The sequence below is a fragment of the Vitis riparia genome, chromosome 18, assembly GCF_004353265.1.
Source record: "Vitis riparia cultivar Riparia Gloire de Montpellier isolate 1030 chromosome 18, EGFV_Vit.rip_1.0, whole genome shotgun sequence".
Taxonomy (NCBI): domain Eukaryota; kingdom Viridiplantae; phylum Streptophyta; class Magnoliopsida; order Vitales; family Vitaceae; genus Vitis; species Vitis riparia.
Window position 1 is genome coordinate 5,413,197 of NC_048448.1, and position 16,449 is coordinate 5,429,645.

The following is a 16,449-nucleotide window of genomic DNA, read 5'->3' on the forward strand; positions in this document are numbered from 1 at the left end:
AGCACTACCATCACCTTTGCTTGCACAAACCACTACTACCCCATATTTTTGTCAAAGTCAATGAAGGACATTGATGCATGCCCCCATAAAGTCTTCAAGACAATCAAGCACATCAATAATTTTCTAAGTCAACCAAGGACATTACAATAAGATCAGCTTGCCTTTCCAATCTCCAGAGTGAGCAAAACACCACCAGAAACCCTTGACAGGATTTTTCTACGCATTCATCTGTGACTTTACTAGTACTTTGAACCAAAACCAATTAATGATTCTGGTGTCTATCATTTCATGCACAATCTTTCAAATTTAATTTAGCTTGAACCTTTATCAACCCCTTCTATGCTCCTGCCAAGATTTGAGGGTACTAAGTAACTACACTGAATTTCTTCATCATCACAAACAACAATGGCTTCTCTTTCTTTGAGCAATCTTATCCCTGATGGAGTCATCTTACAAAAAGAGCACCCACATATCCAATGTTTTTAGGATCGAAGAAAGGACTACCACACTTGCAATCAACAAAGTAATTTGTTGCTATCATTCATGAGCTTAGGTCATGAAAAATATGCCTTCTCAATTCTATCAGCAGCCCATCCCTACAAGCTAGACATGAAATTAATTTATTCTCTTCAAACATTTTCTTGATCTCCAATAGTAAGGAACCAAGTTCTTTCATGTATTCTTGAAGAGTCGAGGCCTTCTCACATCCCACACTATGTCAGTGCGGAGAAACTGACCCTTCAGTTCTTTCTTGAGCTCTCAATTTGAGTAACACCCTTCCTCAGCATTGCCCTCCATTCAAGCAGGCCACCATAGTTTTGCATCTCTATCAAATAAATATTAGCAACAGTGACTTCCTCCCTACCTTCAATACTAGAGATCTTAGAATACTGCTCCATATCCAATGAAAATTCTCCAATTTCTCAGCATGCATATCCATTTAAGCTTTCAAGTGTTGGGATTTTCACTTCCATTAGGGCTTCAAGTCCACTTGACCACCAACCAACTACTGTTTTTTCAGAATAGACAACTTTTGTCCAATGCCTTAAGCTATGCCTTTGAAAATCGAAGAGCCCATACCTACGGGCTCTAACCACATTTGACTCCCAATACATGTCTAAACCAGCAACTTCCTCAACAATCAGCTCCCTTGAGTAGAAAGAGGACAGTCTGCACCAGTAGAGGTTTTTACAACATAATTCCTTAACATGAGCAATGTTATCACACAATGGTACAACCAGACTAGATCGTAAAATTTTTAAACAGGTTTTTCATCTTATGTGGCATGAAGGATGCCAAACTTAAATTCACCAACCTTGCCTGAATATAGAACACTAAAACAATGCACACAAAACACAAGATTTACAAGCAACCAGCCCATCCTGGTACTCTTGAGAAGGATTGCAAGGAAATCTATCCTAGTTCTGCTTCAACTGATAGATGTTAAAAGAACAATCCAGCATGGCTTTAAATGGGCATCTGCTAGTAGCCAATCCAACTGCCCTAGGTTTAAACCAACTAATCAATCTTTGCTAATATCTATTGGCAATTATGGCAATTATACAACAATATAATTTCCCGAAACAGTGACAAATCCCTCAGTTCTCTCTTGATAGAGGTTTGCCTTGCTTCAATCATGCTATGCCTAAATCACCTTAAATGTCATTGCTTTTCATGCCCACTAGAATCAACACCAAAACTTGCTTGGCCCTTCCAATGCATTGTCTGCTCCCATGCTGTTGGCCCTTTACCTGAGTCAATGCCACCCACACTCCAATATGCTTACATGCTTAGTTGCATTATTTTGCCATGCATGCCATACTTTCCACATGGCTTTGTGTGTGTCCCCTGTGGCATTGAGACCATGAATTTCTTGCCACTGCACATAACATGGCACTGATAGTGCTTATCATTGCAAGGCTCACATCACGCCATCATGCTTTGTGTGCATTTTGGAATTCCCTTCATGTATGCCATGACATGCCTTGTCCATGTAATTTTTTTTTGATAGGTACATGCCTTGTCCATGTATTAAATTGCCATCCTTGAACTGGCAAGAAGACCTTTACTTAAGTCATCACAATCAACTATTTAAAAATCTCAAAAAACATGGTAAGAACTTCTACCTCCTCAAATGTTCCCATGTTATCCCTTAGATGTAGAAATGCCTCTGGCTTAAGAATAACCAATTGTCTGGCAATTTCAAAAGTGAGTACATCACTTCTTGTGGAGCAAGTGAATTGCAATTTGCTGCATGCCAATCACACCTATCCCTGTTGGGTGGACTGCTAAGCCACACCACATCCAAGTCAAGCCCAAACATGGTCTGGCACCAAACCATAATTCACCACATCTCCCCTTCATTCAAGGCATGTCCACCCTATGCCTTGGTACCTTTGGAACAAGGTGGCACTGCACAAGCTTTTGATTCACATAATCCATGCAAGGGGGCTAACAGCACCACTATGCACACACATCAAGCAAATCATTACAGAGAAGATAGTCCAACAAAAATGAACTGTAATTAAAAAAAAAAAAAAATCCACTTATATAATCAATCTATACCATTGTTAATACTTGATGCATGAAATCCTCCCAATTAAAACAGCAAAAGAATGCATAAGGCATCATTTTTGATGTATTATTTTTTATGGGCAATAAAAGAGAATATATAAACTAAGCCTTGGAAAGAGTGTAAGGCATTATATTTCCACAAACCTGCAGCAAGACGCTTTTTTATATCCTCCACTCTTTCTGCCACTTCAGAATCATAAGGGGCCAAACATTGAGATGCAACAGCAAATTCCAGAGCTTCTTTATGTTTGTTCAGCTGCAAGAATGTAAATTTTACAGAAGCTTATAAAAATGACAGAGAGCACTAAAATGCGAAGACCATTTTAGAGTATTTCGTAAATGACTAGGCATTTTCAGTGACATTACTTTTCTACAATAAGGCCTAGAATTAGTATTCAACTGGTACTCCAGGTAACAGTGACATTCTAAGCTTTAAATTCAATGACAATATGACTTTACAAGCAACGTAAGCGTCTTACAAGCATAGGGTTGGAGCATACCAATTAAAAGACACCCATACAGAGTCCAACAAGAAGTGGCAGCATGTTCAAAGGATCTTACACTATCTACTTAAGTTTCACCAAACATAAACAATAGAATAAAATATAAAAATTAAATACAAGCCCTAAGTAGGATGCATAAAGCCATAGATCCAAATAATCCATCTAATTCACTTTAAGAACAACTCTTTTAAGTACTCAACCTCATACCATCATTTAAATTGAAGAAACTGAATATTAAACATGATGGGTTAAAGGATAAATAGAAAAAACATCCATAACAACCTAAGACCAGGGACAGAATTCAAGCACACACATAGGATGCATAGCCATAGATCCAAATAATCCATCTAATTCACTTGAAGAAAAACTCGATTAAGTACTCAACCTCATACCATCATTAAAATTGAAGAAACTGAATATTAAACATGATGGCTTAAAGGATAAATAGAAAAAACATCCATAACAATCTAAGACCAGGGACAGAATTCAAGCATACACATTCGACAACCATCCCATTGATTGAGATGATCAGGTATCACTGCAACAAACCAAATTACCTGCAATAAAGCTTCAGACATGTAGAAGAGTGCCTTAAAAGAAGAAGTGTCAATTCTCCGAGCTCTATTGCAATCTCTTATAGCCATATGAGCATCATTTTTCCACTTCCGCTGGAAAAGAAAGAGATTTAGTATATTTGTATCCCTAAACAAAGAACTTTGAAGAATGTAATCCAACATAGTCCTTGAAGAACCTTGAGGAGTAACGCAGCACGTGTACACAAGCAATCATGCTTTAGTGTAGGCCCAATCTCATGAGTATGTCCATCCAAAACTTCATTACAAGCCTCAATTCCATAGAAATAATCTGTCCCCTCCTTTAAGCATCTTTCTGCAAATTGAACCAGTTTCCTGCACTTGTCAAGCTGTAACAACTGCATTAGGCTGCCAAAATACATATAAGAAAACAACATCCATGATCAATGAATTTTAGGACACAAAAAAAAGGGAAAAATATATTTTCAGGATAAAGGTATTTCAAAAAGAGAATTTCTACAGTGCACAAATAACCCAGAATGCCTCCTGAATGAGTTTTTACTGCACAAGTACAGAAATGCCATCTGCCCTTCTTGCATTTTTTGCCCCTTCTTTTCAGTGTCTTTTTCTCTTGCTCCTCTTCTCTGTCTTCCCCATCAAAATAGCTGCAAAGTGGCCAGAAAATCACCAACCATGTCTACTGCCATGGCCAGTGATCTTCTGGTGCTAGCCAATGGCAGAGAGGAAAGAGAGAGTATTAGAATATATTTGACATATTCGTAAATTTTGGTGTAGCCAAGGGGCAAAAGCAACATTTCACACCAGAAAACTCCTTTGCAGACAGTTTGGATGAGCACATCTGGGCTATTTGTTTTCAGTAAAATCCTCTTTCACGTGCTATCATCTACGGCATCCTAAATAATAACTCTTCCTCAAAAAATAACTAAACAAAAAAAATGCACACCTTAGCAGCAATATTGCTTTTCATGGAAAAATCATTTGTGAATGCATCAGACACTGGTGATCCAAATCCTATCCCATCCAGTATAGGACTAGGGTTCATTAGCTTTAAAGCATCTCCTGGAGCGTAACACACGGTGCTTCCACAGGCTGCAAATTACAAAGCAAGTAAATAAATACTTCTTTGCTAAAAATAGACACACCAGGTTAGTTCAATTAAATGGTGGTTTCATGCTGGGGGGAAATAGTGATTCCATGCCAGTTCATCCATGGCTCGCAATATATTGTGACCATTACAATATTCAGATCCTAGAACGTTATTTAAGCTGTTATAGTTTCCATGCTGAAGATGGAGACAGTAATGTAAAACCCTATTTGCATAGGAACCAGCTATCACATTGACAGTGAAACTCATAAATTCAGCACCTCCCATGCACAAAGATCAGGAAGATTGCTGTCAGCTTTGAGAATATTAAAACCATGTGCACTTTTATATTCCTCACTGCAACCACATCACATTTAAAAAATAAACAAAGGTAGGCAATGGTTTTGGTTTGAGAATGGAGAATCAAGAATGAAACACAATCTTAAAATTTGTAATAGCATATGCCATTTATGATAGCAAGCACATGCTTTATGATCTTTAAAAAGAAAAATGAACCTTTAATAGCCTTTAAAAGTGGAACATGTAAGAATTGTACATCTGTTTCTTAGAAGGATCTTGAAAACACGACATAATCTAGAGCAATTAAATGAGCAATGAAACAAAATGAGATGGTAATAACATGAAAGAGGTCGAACATCCAAGAAATTTGGGAGTGGAATGATAAAGTTCAAATAGTGGAGAGCATAAATAGAAATCCTAGCAAAAATACAAGGACAATCAAGTCTTGGAAAAAATGATTCCCAGAGCCAAGGAAAGTGATAAGTGACACTAAGGTAAGATAAAGAGAGGGTTTTCAGAATCATTTTTGGACTGATGCCACATAGGTCAATTCTCAACACCCTAACTAGGTTGACATGGCAACAAGGCCTCATGTGATGGCACCTTGCACCCACAAGTGATTATGGCATGAGGGGCAACATGCCAAGCGCAAGACAAGGTAACAAGTAGGGACGACTATGAGGTTGAGAAGCATGTCAATGCAAGGGGGGAAGACTATGAGTGCAAGGGGTGGGCTTGGTGATGGGTTGAGAATGGTAGCACACAAGTGTGCACACACAAAGCACAATGTAGGTGGTGATGGTGACAACAACTATGCCACACCTAGAGCACAACATGAGGCCTTGTACATGATCAAGGTGTGATAGTGAATGATGTTAGTGTATACACATGAGTGTAATCCATAAGCATAGTGCAACCCATGTGCATAATGCCATAGGGCACAGTTGTGGCACACAGCATGGCCTAGGCATGCTTCAAATATAAGAAACTAGCAAGGTTAGTATACATGGACCAACAAAGCAACAAAAATGGGTCATGGGTTAAGAAGAGAACTTAGCACATCAAGACAATGTCACGGAAAACATGTGAACCAAAAAAAGGCTTAGCACACATGGGTCGCCTAAACACACACCAATGAGCTGAGTGGCACAAGTGAGTTTAAATGATAAAACACTTGAAGGTAGGTTAGGTTGGGCTCAAGAGGGATGTTTACTAATTTGGGTTAGGCTTAGGTTTGACCACCAACTTGATCCAAACCACCCAAGTTGCAGTCCTGGTTATGACCCAAAACCCTAACAAGTAAACCACTTAAATTATTATACCTTACACACAAATACATCTCCCAATATTTGAACCATTTTGTGGGACATGTGTGCATGTGTGTGTTTTTGGGCTAGGGAGAAAGGAAGGCTAGAAGCCATGACAAAACAACTAGCTTGAAACCTCTAATACATTAATCTAGTAGGGTTATATTTTTTAAGAAGCTACCAAAGCCTTTAGCCCTCTTCACATCTGGCATAGAATTGTTTCCTTGAAGCTTGCCTTAAATGAAAAGGGCAATTGGGATGTGGGAGGTTCTAGATTTGATTAAAGAGGGGGAATTATCTATTGAAAAAAAATGTAAAAATTTGTCTAGTTCTATTCTCTTGCCACAAAGGCAATTAACTTAACCTAAGCTGAAAAAGGGCTCATGAAATGAAAAGTCATACACTATGATGCAAGTAACCTAGAAGTTCAAGTTCAATTCCAAAATTACTACCTAGGCTTACAAATAATATGCCACAGGTACATAAAGCACAAGAGCAATGAAATCTAGGGTTAAGGTTAGTGTCAACCTCTAAATAGGGTTGTTTCCATTTAATTTTGAGAAGCACTTGTAACTCCCAACAATGAGAAAAAAGAGGATGAGTGTAGATTTGATCGCTTCCAACTCACATGGAAACCTCGATTACTAAATTTCTCAGCTTAAGCAATGTATAGCCTTGTACAAGCAAGAGCTTTAAGCCTTTTCTAGATAGCATGATAATCAACATCCTTCCTGTTTAAGTTGATGTCATGTTGTTTTTAGTGATGGAGGTTTTAGCATGTCGCAATTGATGGTCAGGATGATGAAAGAGAGGATGGAGAAAGAAATGAAAGCGTTTGTCTAGTGTGGATTCAATGTTTTCCAAAATTTTGTATGGAGGAGGTATGCTTGTGTGGAAAAGTCTTAAAGAGGAGAAGAGGATTCTCTTGTTGAATTAGATTTGGTGAGGTTAGTTTGTCTTATTTGTTGGAAGGTGTGAAATCTTGTTATAGGGAGAAAGAAAGAAGTTTTGAAAGTTTCGAGATGAAAAGACAAAGTTTTACAAATTGGAAAGACACTCTAATAAGGCAAGGAGGTTTCTTAAATGTTCAATAAGTTCCTCTTGAGACCAAAAAGTTCACTTTACTCTCCAAAAAAAGGGAGTGTGCAAGAAGGGGTGGCCCATTCTTGTAATGAAGTTGTGGGATCTTAGCGTGTCATTTACCCCTAAGGCCTCAAGAAGTGCTCTAGTAGCTAAGAGACAACATGAGGGGTGCAACAAGCCAAAATCAACCATATATTTTCCTAATATAGTGAAGAATGTTCATGGTGAGATGAATTCTTCTGTGTTTTTTTGTATGAGGAGTTTTCAATTTATAGGATGAAAAATTCTTTTGTATGTAATTTTTGGTTTTGGACTAAATCGATTATAGACGAAGGACTTCTTCCTTTAATCAACTTTTTTGAACAGTTGGGGTTCTAGATGAGGGCTGGTGATTTTTTGTGTCCCCTCTTCTTTTTGTTCTTGCTTTTTGGCGCTTCTTTTTTTTTTGATAAGCAATCACAATTCATTAAAGAGGCAAAAAACCTCAACGTATACAGGACGTATACAAAGCAGAGCAAGCCAAAACAAGCAAAAAGACCAAAAAAAACAAACCATCCCTCATCTGGAGGCAAACCACTCCAGGAAATCTAAAAGGGAATGCGGCTCCTCTTCCATATACAATTTAGCCCAACCCCAGATATTACAAACAAAAGAATATTTGAACCTCTGAATAACTAAGACCCCCCCCCCCCTAAAGGCTAATCTATTCCTTTCCTTCCAAACCATCCAAAAAATGAATAATGGAATGGAATTCCAGAATTTCTTCTTTTTTTTCCCCACAAAAGAACCCCCCCAACTATATAAAACCTCCTTTACAGTATAAGGGAACACCCACTTGACCCCAACTAAGCCCAACACTAAGTCCCAAAGAACTCTAGCCACTGTACAATGAATAAGTAAATGATCCACACTTTCCTCTTCGCATGCACACAAAAAACACCTATTCGGGAGCTGCCACCCTCTTTTTTGAATCCTATCCAGAGTCAAGATCTTTCCCCAAGTAGCTTCCCACGCGAAAAACATGATTTTAGTTGGAACTCTTCCCACCCAAATCTTATTCTTCGGAAAATTGACAGCTCTAGCCCTATCCAACCAGTTGTACGCATCCTTCACTCTAAACTGCCCACTTCCCCTTCCCTTCCAAACAATTGAGTCCTCCTCCCGAGTAATCCTAACTCCTTTCAATGTTTGAAGCAACTCACCTATCAACTCCACCTCCCAATCATTGAAATCCCTACTGAAACACAAATTCCAACCTCCTTCCCCTACATTCTGGTCATACATGTCTTCAACCTTTGCATTTCTATTGGCTGCCAAACTGTAGAGATGCGAGAACCTTTGGGCCAGCGCTGCATCCCCGCACCACACATCAGTCCAGAAGCTGATTTTGTTACCTTTCCCAACCTTGAACCCCATTTTGTCCCAGCACCATTCAGCTTCTTTTAAAATTTCCTTCCACACCCCCACACCACATGCACCCACAGCCTTTTTGGTCCTCCATCCATAGTCCTCCTGACCGTACTTTGCCTCCAACACATACTTCCAAAGGGCCTCCTTATCCGAAGCGAATCTCCACGTCCACTTACCAAGAAGCGCTTTATTCATTGTAGCAAACTTCCTTAGGCCCAACCCCCCATTCTCCTTATCTCCACACACCACATCCCACTTAACCAGATGAGTTTTCCTTTCCATAAGACCCCCCCCCCCCCCCCCACCACAAAAAGTCTCTTTGCAATTTTTCTAATCTTCTTGCCACAGAAATGGGCATACGGAATAACGACATCTGGTACACTGGCATGCTTCCCACAGTGCTTTTAATTAGAGTGATTCTCCCACCCTTTGATATATATTGGCTCTTCCAAAGAGCAAGCCTCCTTCTCATTTTTTCTTCAATCCCGTCCCAGCCATAAGCAGCCTTATTAGGCACCCCCAACGGCAGCCCCAAATACACATTCGGAAGCTGCCCCACCCTACACCCTAACTCCACAGCCAACTCCTCTATCCTTTGCACCTCTCCTACTGGAATAACCTCGCTTTTAGCCAAATTAATTCTTAACCCGGACGCGGCTTCAAACCAGAACAAGATCCAGCTTAAATTCGTTAAGTTCTCCTTCTTTGCCTCACAAAAGACAATCGTATCATCGGCGAAAAGCAAATGAGCAATGTGGACAGCCCGACCTCTATCACACTGAATTTTGCAACCTAAAATGAAGCCCCCCTCCATAGCCCTTCTGATTAGGACGCTCAGCACCTCCATCCCCATTACGAATAGGTAAGGGGACAGGGGATCCCCTTGGCACAGCCCTTTAGAACTCGGAAAAAACCCAGCTGGCATTCCATTCACCAGCACTGAAAATTTGGCTGTGGAGATACACCACCACATCCACCTCAGCCACTTAGCTCCAAAACCCATTTTTTCCATCACTTTCAAGAGGAATTGCCAATTAATGCTATCATAGGCCTTCTCTATGTCTAACTTGCAGATAACCCCCTTATCTCCCTTTTTTTTCCAGTTGTCGATCACCTCATTAGCTATTAGAGAAGCGTCAAGAACCTGTCTACCCTTAACAAACGCGTTCTGATCTTGGGAAACTACTTTATCTATAACTTTTTTAAGCCTGTTGGCCAACACCTTTGCCAACAGCTTATAAAGGCCCCCCAACAGGCTGATTGGCCTGAAATCTCCCAAATCCTCAGCCCCTCCTTTCTTGGGAATCAACACCAGAAAGGTGTTGTTAATACTCTTCAGGAACGTATCCCGTTCATGGAACTCCTTAAACATCATCAGAATATCCTCCTTGACGAAATCCCAGCAGCATTGCCAAAAGAAGACTGAGAACCCGTCAGGACCTGGGGCTTTATCCCCATTCATATCCATCAAGGCCGACAGAACTTCACCCTCAGAGAAGGAATCCTCCAGCATCTCTGCCTCTTGCACACAAATTTGATTAAAAGGGAGATTTCCAATGTCCGCCATCCACCCCGGACTTTTAGAGAATTGCTGCTTAAAAGCATTAGCTACCCCCTCTCTAATTTCCCTCTCCTCTGTCAGCCTAACCCCATCAATTTTAACTCGGTCCATGTGATTGACTCTCCTATGAGCAGACGTCATACGGTGGAAATATCTCGTATTCCTATCACCTGCCTTCAGCCAAAGTTCCCTAGACACCTGCCTCCAATGAGTTTCTTCCAGATCAACCCACTTAGCATAATCCTCCTTGGCTTTCTTCTTACAAGCTACTTCCTCCATTGACAAGCTCCTTTCCTCCTCTACTCTGTCCCAATACTCCACTTGTTGAATCGCAGCCTCCTTGTTACTTCCCAGATTACCAAACTCCTCCCTATTCCAAACTTTAAGCTTCTGCTTCAGTTCCTTCATTTTCTCCGATAATCTAAAACTGGCACTGCCCCTGACCTCTATCCCCTGCCACCAACTCCGGATTAAATCCTTAAACCCCTCTACTTTAAACCACATATTTTCGAATCTGAAGGGTGCAAGCCCTCTCCTCCAACTACCCCCCTCTAATAATACTGGATAGTGGTCCGAAATCGGCCTGGGGAGCCTCCGCTGACTCACCCTACTGAACTGATCCAACCAACAAGGAGAGACCAGGAATCTATCTAGACGGGCCCTTGACATGTTATTCAGGCCCCCAGACCACGTGAATGCACCCCCTTGCAGATGAAGGTCCACAAGGCCTAGATCATCAACCACTTCCGCAAACCTCCTCATAGCTGAAGTCATTCTCCCTTGCCTACTTCTCTCACCTTGAGCCAGGGTAATGTTGAAGTCACCACCTAGACACCAAGGCCCCTCCCAAATTCCTCTGATTGCCCCTACTTCTTCCCAAAGCCACTCCCTTTCAAGTCTAGTAAAAGGGCCATAAACCCCCGTAAAAGCCCAAATCACCCCATTCTCCATTGTCTTGAATCTACAGGATAAAGAGAACTGCCCCACCTCCCACTCCAGCAACTCCAGAGCTCTTTTATCCCAACAGATCAGAATACCCCCAGCCGAGCCACACGCATTCAGGGCCTTCCAATCCAAAAATCTACCTGTCCCTAGACTCCTCACCACCCTATCAGTCATAATCTGGATTTTTGTCTCCTGGATACAGAAGAGATCCACCTTCTGCTTTCTTAAGACCGATTTAATAACCTTCCTTTTCGAACTTTCGTTCACCCCCCTTACATTCCAGCTTACCAATTTGAGATTCATTAAACAATCTTCATCTGCTCCCCTTTGCCCTTCATTGGGCCCTTCATTTTTCCATCCCCCTCATAATTCACTGAGCATTCCAACCTCTTTAGTTCCCTTTCAAACCTCGATTTTTCCAGTAATCCTTTACTATGAATCTTTTCTCTTCTCTTCCTGATTTTAGACAGAAAATTTAAGATCTCCTTCTCCAACCCATCAGTCGGAAAGCCCAGAAATTGACTAAATCTTGCGAGGCTACTTTCTTGCCAATCTAGGTCCTCCTCCCCCCTTTCATCTTGATTCTCATTCTGTGAAGATCCCCCTTCCTGCTCCCTTGCCATTGCTATGGGCCCTTTGAATTCAACCATCTCCCAACAAACACTACCAGTCGCCCTGGTACCCTCTACATCTTGCCCTTGAGAGTTTCTACCCTTTTGGCAATTCTTCCCAATAACCCCAGAATGGTCAAAGAACTCTCCCACTGGAGTCCGACCAAGAGCAAGCAAAGAAGAAGGAGAAGAATTCCCTGAAACCCATGATCCCCCTAAAGAAGAGAAGGCCTCATACCTCATGGCTTCACTCTGGAGGGCACTGTCTACCATTTCCTCAAAAGGATTGGCCTTCTGGGCGCTCGTAGTTTCCATCTCCCTTACTCTTAGGAATTCTATCTCGGGATTGTCATTAACAATCATCCCAGACTGAGCCCAGGCCTCCCCAGTATGCTTGCTCACCTTCAGGCCTGTTCTCTGAGGCGGCCCACCTCGCTGTGCCTCAGTCTCTTGTAGCCCGCTCGAAGACGGCCCACTACCCTCTCCTCAATCCATAGGAGACCCAGCCCGTGGCCCATATCTTTCATCTTCCGTTTTCTCTTTGCCTTTTGGGCCTTTAGGTCTACCCGATAACCCAAGCCCACCACTACTAATTACTTTAGTCAACCCTGGTCCAGATAATGGAAATGGGCTAGGCTCCCCGTCTCTCCTGAGGCCCACATTGACATTAGGCCCATTTGGAGTCAACCCATCATCCGCCCCATCCTCTGACACCCGGAGCACCGACCCGAAAAGGATCCGGCCCACCGACTTAACCCTACCCTTCCCATCCTGCTGTCCACCCGTCACATCAACTGACCGTGGAAGAGCCTTGGAACCTACGCTGTCACCAACCTCCACTCGCCGGCCAGCGCGTGCATCTCCGTCGTCCCCTTCCTCACGGTCTTTTGCACTCCGACTGTTCTCCACCTTCTTTCTGATCATCGGCGTTGCCTCCCACCACAACGGGAGGTGATAACAGTTCTCTGCCACCCCAATGCTTATCGAGTTTGGCAGCTCATCCCCTTTCGTCTTCACCAAAATCCTCGCCCAACGGAGGTCCTCCATTTTCTCCGTCGGATCATCCATGGCGACAAAACCCCCGCATTCCTCACCTATTCTTCGCAATATACTCGGAGTCCATAGCGATAGCGACAGTCCTTTTATCCTCACCCATACTTCATCTTCTAACTCCCCTTCTTCCAAGCACCCATAGCATGGACTCCATAGCTTCAAATCAATGAAAATCCCCCCCACCACCCTGTCTCCACCGGTGAAAGTTTTTCTAGCTTCTGCCGCCGTTTCAAACTCCAGTAGGGCCCGCCCCTCATCCATCCAGGCCAACCCTAACCTCCCTTTTAGCCCCCAAGCACTCGCCATCATCCATCCCATTCTCTCCAAATTCCCTCCTCCTGCTACTCTAGGATTCCACCTCCCAATCAGACATTGACCCAACCGACCCACGTTTCTGCAAATATCCTCCCCCTTGACCTCCATCCTTATCTCGATGTTGTACCTTTTCCCCCAACCCTTTCCCTTTTCAGGAGACATTCTTACAGGGGTTGACTCATCCTTGTTTATCTCCCTTCTATCAACCCTAGAGAATAAGTTCCTCACCACATCCGCCATGGCTGTCCATCCCTCTCTTGCCCCTCTTCCTTTCGGGATACATATGCTGAATCATTTCTCCTCCGCGTCTACGACTCCTAGCCTAATGAAGCTTCCCGCCCTGTTCTCTTCACGCACCATGGAGTACCTTCTCCCCTTTTCCTTCCATCCCTTCTCCCATTTATCGGATTTCCGGTCCTTGATACAAGTTCCAATCCTTCCAGGAACGTCCCAATGCTTGTCGGTCCCAATCTGACCCAAGAGGAAACACCGTTTTTACTTTCCACAATAAAGAGTAGGGTTTTGCCCCTTTTATTCTCCACCTCTACTTCAAAAATTTTCGATTCCACTCTGAACTTCAGCCTTTTCCGATTCGACCTTACCTCATCATCGTCGCCTTCCCCCTCGCTCTCGCCCTCTCTCTCTCTCATCGCCCCCTAAACTTAGCTTTTCAGCTCCCTTTTGAGCTACTATATGCTAACATATTGCAGTGCTTTTTGGCGCTTCTTGTATACCCCTTATATGCTCTGTGTCTGCCTTAAAGCGCCCTTTTTTCTAATATATATTTTTTATGTGTGTTTACTTATCAAAAAAAAATGTTCATAGTGAGGTGAATTATGCAGTGTTGATACAACTAGTAGATAAGGAGGTTCAACATAGGGAAGATCTTTTAAAGCGATGTTTAGTAGGAAAATAGGAGGAGTCCCATAATTTGGTTCTAGGTTTGCATGCTTTGAGGTAGAATGGATGCTAAAAACTAGAATTTGAAAGGTGATGTGAGTGTATTTCTGCTAGGGGGAGTGTTCATCTTTTTCGATTTTGAAGAAGTTTCTAGTGGCAAAGATGTAGTGCCCTTTGCTGGTTCTAAAAAAGGGACTATATCTGGCTTAAAAGAGAGGCGTAGGCTAGTAAAAGGAGAGGGTGCAGCAAGATTGGGCCAAGCTAGATTAATGGAAGCCTAAAGTGAGAGGGTCATAGTTGTAGGCAAGCCCTTGGTGGATGGTGAGGTTAGTAGTAGCTTTAGGGTTTGGTTTCAGAGGAGGCCCACTACAAGAAGGAAAGTGACACTGTATTGAACCAAGTTTAGAAAGGCCTGGGAGAAGAGTTAGGTAGTGGAAGCTCTTATATGCAAATGGGTTATGGATGTAGTTGACAAATGGTGGAGTTCAATGGGTGTGGATTAGGCTGGAGGAAAGCATAGATGTTCAAGTGGGTTATGGGGTAGGTGGTTGCTTTATTGATTTTGAAGGGTATGAGCTTGGATTAGAGGAAGAACATGACAATGATGACTTAAGCTTAAGTCATCTTCTTCTTCCTCCTCCTCCTCCTACTCCTCTTCCTCCTCCTCTCTCTAGGCAGTTTCATTCCTAAGGGTTGTAAGGTGGCATTATGATCCCAAGGTTTCTAGAAAAGGGTTTTGAAGATGCTTCCCTAAATAATGACAAGGATCTAACAGAAGTGGCCTGTGGTCCATTGAGGATGGTTATTGCAAATGGTCAATTACTAGTGTTCTTGGAGCTTGAGTTAAGGTCGTTTGAAAGCTTAGTAGGTGTGAAGGTCATGGAAGAGGGTGTGGTTGATGAAATGGTTAAAGGGGGGTGGCCCTTTTGAAAGATTAGCCCTCTACTAGTTAGATTTGATTAGGGACAAAGCCCCAAGTTTGGACAGATTCTCAATGGATTTCTTGCATTTTAGTTGAGACTTTGGGAAGAACAAGGTTATTAAGAGGAGTTTTATGACCATGGGAAGTTTGAGAAAAGTCTTAGCACTACCCTCTTGGTGTTTATTCCAAAGAAAAGTGGTGCAGAGGATTTGGAGAACTTTAGGCTTATTAGCTTGATGGGGGGTTAGTAAAATATTAAAACTAAAATATTGGTAAAGAAATTGAAGAAGGTGGCAGGAAAAATAGTCTCCAAGTGTTATAATGTTTTTGTAGAGCGAACACAAACTCTTGATGTAGTGTTGATAACTAACAAGGCTATAGATTCTATGCTAAAAAGTAATGCATGTGGTGTTATGTGCAAACTAGACATTGAAAAGGCATATGATTAAGTCAACCAAAACTTCTTGCTAGCAATTTCTTAAAAAGATGAATTTTAGGCAAAAAATGGATAGGCTAGATTAACTAGTATATTCATTCTACAAAATTTTAAGAACTTTTTCATGGCACATCTTCTAGATTCTTTCAAAGTTCTAAGGGATCCTCTTTCTCCCTATTTGTTATGTGGGAAAACGTGAATTATGGTTGTAAATTAATGGCTTGTATTTTGTTGTGTATGGTAATTATGCTAGTTTAGGAGAGTTTGTTTGTAACAGCCAAAATTCCTAGAATTAGGTTAATTTAGTTAGTTTCCTATTTTGTTAGAGTATCCCATAAATCATGGGATTTGATATAGCCTAGTAATTAGTTTCCTTTTCTATAGCTAAGATTTTTCTGTATAAAGCTAACACCAAATGTAGTTTTATGAGAAGAATGAAAATGAAATTATTCCACAATTCTGCTCTCTCAATTTATGTCATGGTATCAGAGCTGAATTAGGATCCTTGGAATTTATTTTGTTTCAGCCTTCATTGTTGAATGCAATGCCCTATTTTTCTTCTGTTTTTGAAACTCAAAACCGAGAATTTGTTTCCTCTCTTGGAATTTTCATTTTCTTCTTGGCCTTTATTGCCATTCCTTTGTTTTTTGGCTTCATTGTCAATCTGATCTCTTGGCCTTCAACGCTGTCTATTGTTGACCTAGAAATTGCCATTTTTTTTCCGTAAAAAATGTCAGAGATTGCAAAAACAACCGCTACAACCCAATCAGAGAAGATTTTTCGACCCCGACATTCCGAAGAATTGCAGAATATCCAGGCTGCATATAGGCTGAATGGAAAAAAATTTCTAAAATGGTCCCAACTTGTTCGCACCATGTTGAAATGAAAAGG

General features: G+C 41.6%; 1 protein-coding gene across 2 annotated transcripts in view; it reads right to left on the bottom strand.

Annotated features, from left to right (window-relative positions):
• Window positions 1-16,449, bottom strand: part of LOC117907864 (WD and tetratricopeptide repeats protein 1) — a 67,220-nt gene that overhangs the window by 17,312 nt on the left and 33,459 nt on the right. For both annotated transcript variants that reach the window (XM_034821534.1, XM_034821535.1), the window contains exons 10-13: window positions 4,575-4,720; window positions 3,829-3,999; window positions 3,635-3,745; window positions 2,719-2,830 (exon numbers count right to left, since the gene is read on the bottom strand). In XM_034821534.1, coding sequence (XP_034677425.1) covers window positions 2,719-2,830; window positions 3,635-3,745; window positions 3,829-3,999; window positions 4,575-4,720 — 540 coding nt within the window. The remainder of the gene's footprint in view (window positions 1-2,718; window positions 2,831-3,634; window positions 3,746-3,828; window positions 4,000-4,574; window positions 4,721-16,449) is intronic.